Genomic DNA, 3045 nt, shown 5'->3' with positions numbered 1-3045 from the left:
CTGGCAAGACCCTACGAACGATGAGGAACAGCCCCCGTGCAGTAGAGGCTGTAGAGGACGAGTGGGGCAGCTCCGACCCTGATGGCTGCCTCCGTGTAAGAACCGCTGTCGTCGTGATGAGCAGTATTCAAGACGTGAGGCCAGATGTTTTAGTCCAGTCTGACCTCCCAGAATTGATCTGAAGGCTGACAGCTGAAATTCGGCACCTGCAGCACCCTGGGATGACAGCTTCGCCCCCTCACTGCCATCTGCAACAGTTTTCCTGGTTTTCCTTTACAAGCTGTTCATCCACGTGGCCAATGCCCTCTGCCTGCCCTCACCTACCATCTGCCTGGTGTCATGTTTAATTGTAAATCTGCTTCTCATTCCATAGTGAGATATTTTCTCCATGTGTTTCTGTATGCTGCCTGACCCATGTAATCTGCTTCCTGCATACTGCTAAAAAGAGTACTTCAAACTTTCAGTAAGATTTGCTGGCAAATACGCAGCCTTTTAAAAATAACTCTGGATGTTTTATTTTTTTTCTTTGTTGAATAAAAGCATCCCAAATATTTTCCTTCCATGATGGATATGAAAAAATGCATCCTTCCACTTGCCTGTTCAGAAGGGCATGCCTCCATCTTTACTATTCAGCGATACTGCGTATGGCTCCACCTCTCGGTATCATCATGGTCATCTGCAACCCTTTGGCTAATTGTTTTCCATGTACAATCCTAAATCTGTTCTGTTACCCTGCATCCTTTTTCCTCTCCTCTCATTCTTTCGGCTTTGCTCCCTCTCAGTATCTATATGTGGTTTTCATGGTATTTTTTAAGCTATGCCAGTTCCCTGTATATTGATGGTATCCCTGGTAGTCCCCTGCAGTTCTGAGGTTTCTGGACTGCTGTCCTGCAGTTCCCTTGTCTAGGAGGAAATCTGGCATAGTCACAAATCACACGTAGAGTGCAGCACGTTGCGTACACTCCAGAATGGCTGCCTTTTTAGTTCATAATTAAAATGGAATCACATACCCAAAAACTTCTCCCACAGTTTAAGCTGCTACATCCAAGATAGCCCCTTTACCAAGCCTTGCTAGCAGCAACTGTGATGTATAGACTAGACTATTTCAGTTGGAAGGGACCTACAATGATCATCTAGTCCAACTGCCTGACCACTTCAGGGCTGACCAAAAGTTAAAGCATGTTATTAAGGGCATTGTCCAAACGCCTCTTAAACACTGACAGGCTTGGGGCATCGACCACCTCTCTAGGAAGCCTCTTTCAACGTTTGACCACCCTCTCTCTAAAGAAATGCTTCCTAACGTCAAGTCTGATAACCTGCAAAGCATCACCAAACGGTCTGTTCATGATCTGGTCGATGGTAGTGCTGTGAAGCGTGTTTTTGACTGACCTGCAAAGAGACGTACGTACTACTAAAGAAGTTGTAAAATAATACGATTGAGATGCTGTTGCCAGTCCCTGTTATAACGAGAGGACAAGCACCATGGCTCTGGTTGTGGCCTACGCTTTGAAGAACCAGGAACCAGGGTCTCACTATTTATGTGTTCAACGACTACTAGATTTAACAGAAAAGCTCCCAGATAACTCTGCTTAGGCTTAGCCATTAGCTCCTTCCCCCTGCGCCCTGCTGAATACCAACACATTTATTCTCAGAGGACACTTTTTTTTCCTGACATCTCAGGGAAACGGGCTTAAATTTGATATTCATGCTACATATATTTAATTCTACTTCATACATAGAACTCATTAAATGCCATGGTGTATAAATATGGATGTATTTTAAATTGAAAAAGCTACGGGATGAGAAATTGTGTTAAAGCAGTGGTTTGATTTGGAGAAGGAACATCCTTTCTCATGTATATCCCATTAAAGGAAATCACTGTAAGTTCCATCTCAAATAATTTTGAACAAGTAAAAGCCAATCTGATTTTTATGGAGAGAGCATGACTGGAAAGTTCCTACTTTGCCATCTCCAAAGATAACTGAAGTTTGCATTTATATCAAATATAACTTGGATTCAGGTTCTCTGTGGGCGTTTTACAGTGATTATCAGTTTCTTTGCAGCGACAGAAAAAAATCACCTATAATTGTATGTAACCTATTTTTTAATTGAAAACTGTCTTGATAATACAAAACGGCCCTACAGATACTTGTGTAATTTGATTTCTCCTTTAAAAAGTTGAGCAATCAAGACATCTGGTAAGAGTAACTCATTTTCTTAATTATTATGTGGAACTTGTTTGTTACAAGACCTTTGCAATAGGCTTCCTTCAATTTCTGCTGTCTCTTCCTCTTTACTGCGTTACAGCCAGCCTGTCAGAGTTCAAGGAGCTTTTGGATGATGCTCTTAGTCATACGGTTTATTTGTAGGTATTCCTGCGAGGAGGAGGGAGTTGGGCTCGATCATCCTTATGGGTCCCTTCCAACTCGAGATATTCTATGATTCTACGACTCTATGATTATGTTTACCTACACTGTTATGGTTGTGCTGTTCCCTGTTGTTGCTGGGATGTCTTGGATGCTTCTGGAAGCTGTGCCCTCCATAGGATGCCAGACACATCTGTTATTGGACAAACTTAGAATCGTGGAATCGTAGAATCACAGAATCATTCAGGTTGGAAAAGACCTCTAAGATCATCAAGTCCAACCATTAACCTAACACTGCCAAGTCCACCACTAAACCGTGTCCCTAAGCGCCACGTCTACACACCTTTTAAATACCTCCCGGGATGGTGACTCAACCACTTCCCTGGGCAGCTTGTTCCAATGTTTAACCACTCTTTCAGTAAAGAAATTTTTCCTCACGTCCAATCTAAACCTCCCCTGGCGCAACTTGAGGCCATTTCCTTTCGTCCTATCGCCAGTTACTTGGGAGAAGAGACCAACACCCACCTCGCTACAACCTCCTTGCAGGTAGTTGTAAAGCGCAATGAGGTCTCCCCTGAGCCTCCTTTTCTCCAGGCTAAACAACCCCAGCTCCCTCAGCCGCTCCTCATAAGACTTGTTCTCCAGACCCCTCACCAGCCTCGTTGCCCTTCTCTGGACA

The 3045-nt window shown here is 43.7% G+C and overlaps 1 protein-coding gene across 1 annotated transcript in view; it reads left to right on the top strand.

Annotated features, from left to right (window-relative positions):
* Positions 1–20: 20 nt before the first annotated feature.
* NLRC4 (NLR family, CARD domain containing 4) overlaps positions 21–3045 on the top strand; it is a 20099-nt gene continuing 17074 nt past the window's right edge. The window contains 1 exon segment of the mRNA XM_009331097.1: positions 21–123. Within this exon segment, the coding sequence (XP_009329372.1) occupies positions 21–123 (103 nt within the window).

Source organism: Pygoscelis adeliae, unplaced genomic scaffold, assembly GCF_000699105.1.
Source record: "Pygoscelis adeliae isolate BGI_AS28 unplaced genomic scaffold, ASM69910v1 Scaffold218, whole genome shotgun sequence".
In the NCBI taxonomy this organism is placed as follows: Eukaryota; Metazoa; Chordata; class Aves; order Sphenisciformes; family Spheniscidae; genus Pygoscelis; species Pygoscelis adeliae.
Note: the sequence above shows the minus strand (reverse complement) of the source record. Positions and strands in the feature narration are given on the sequence as shown.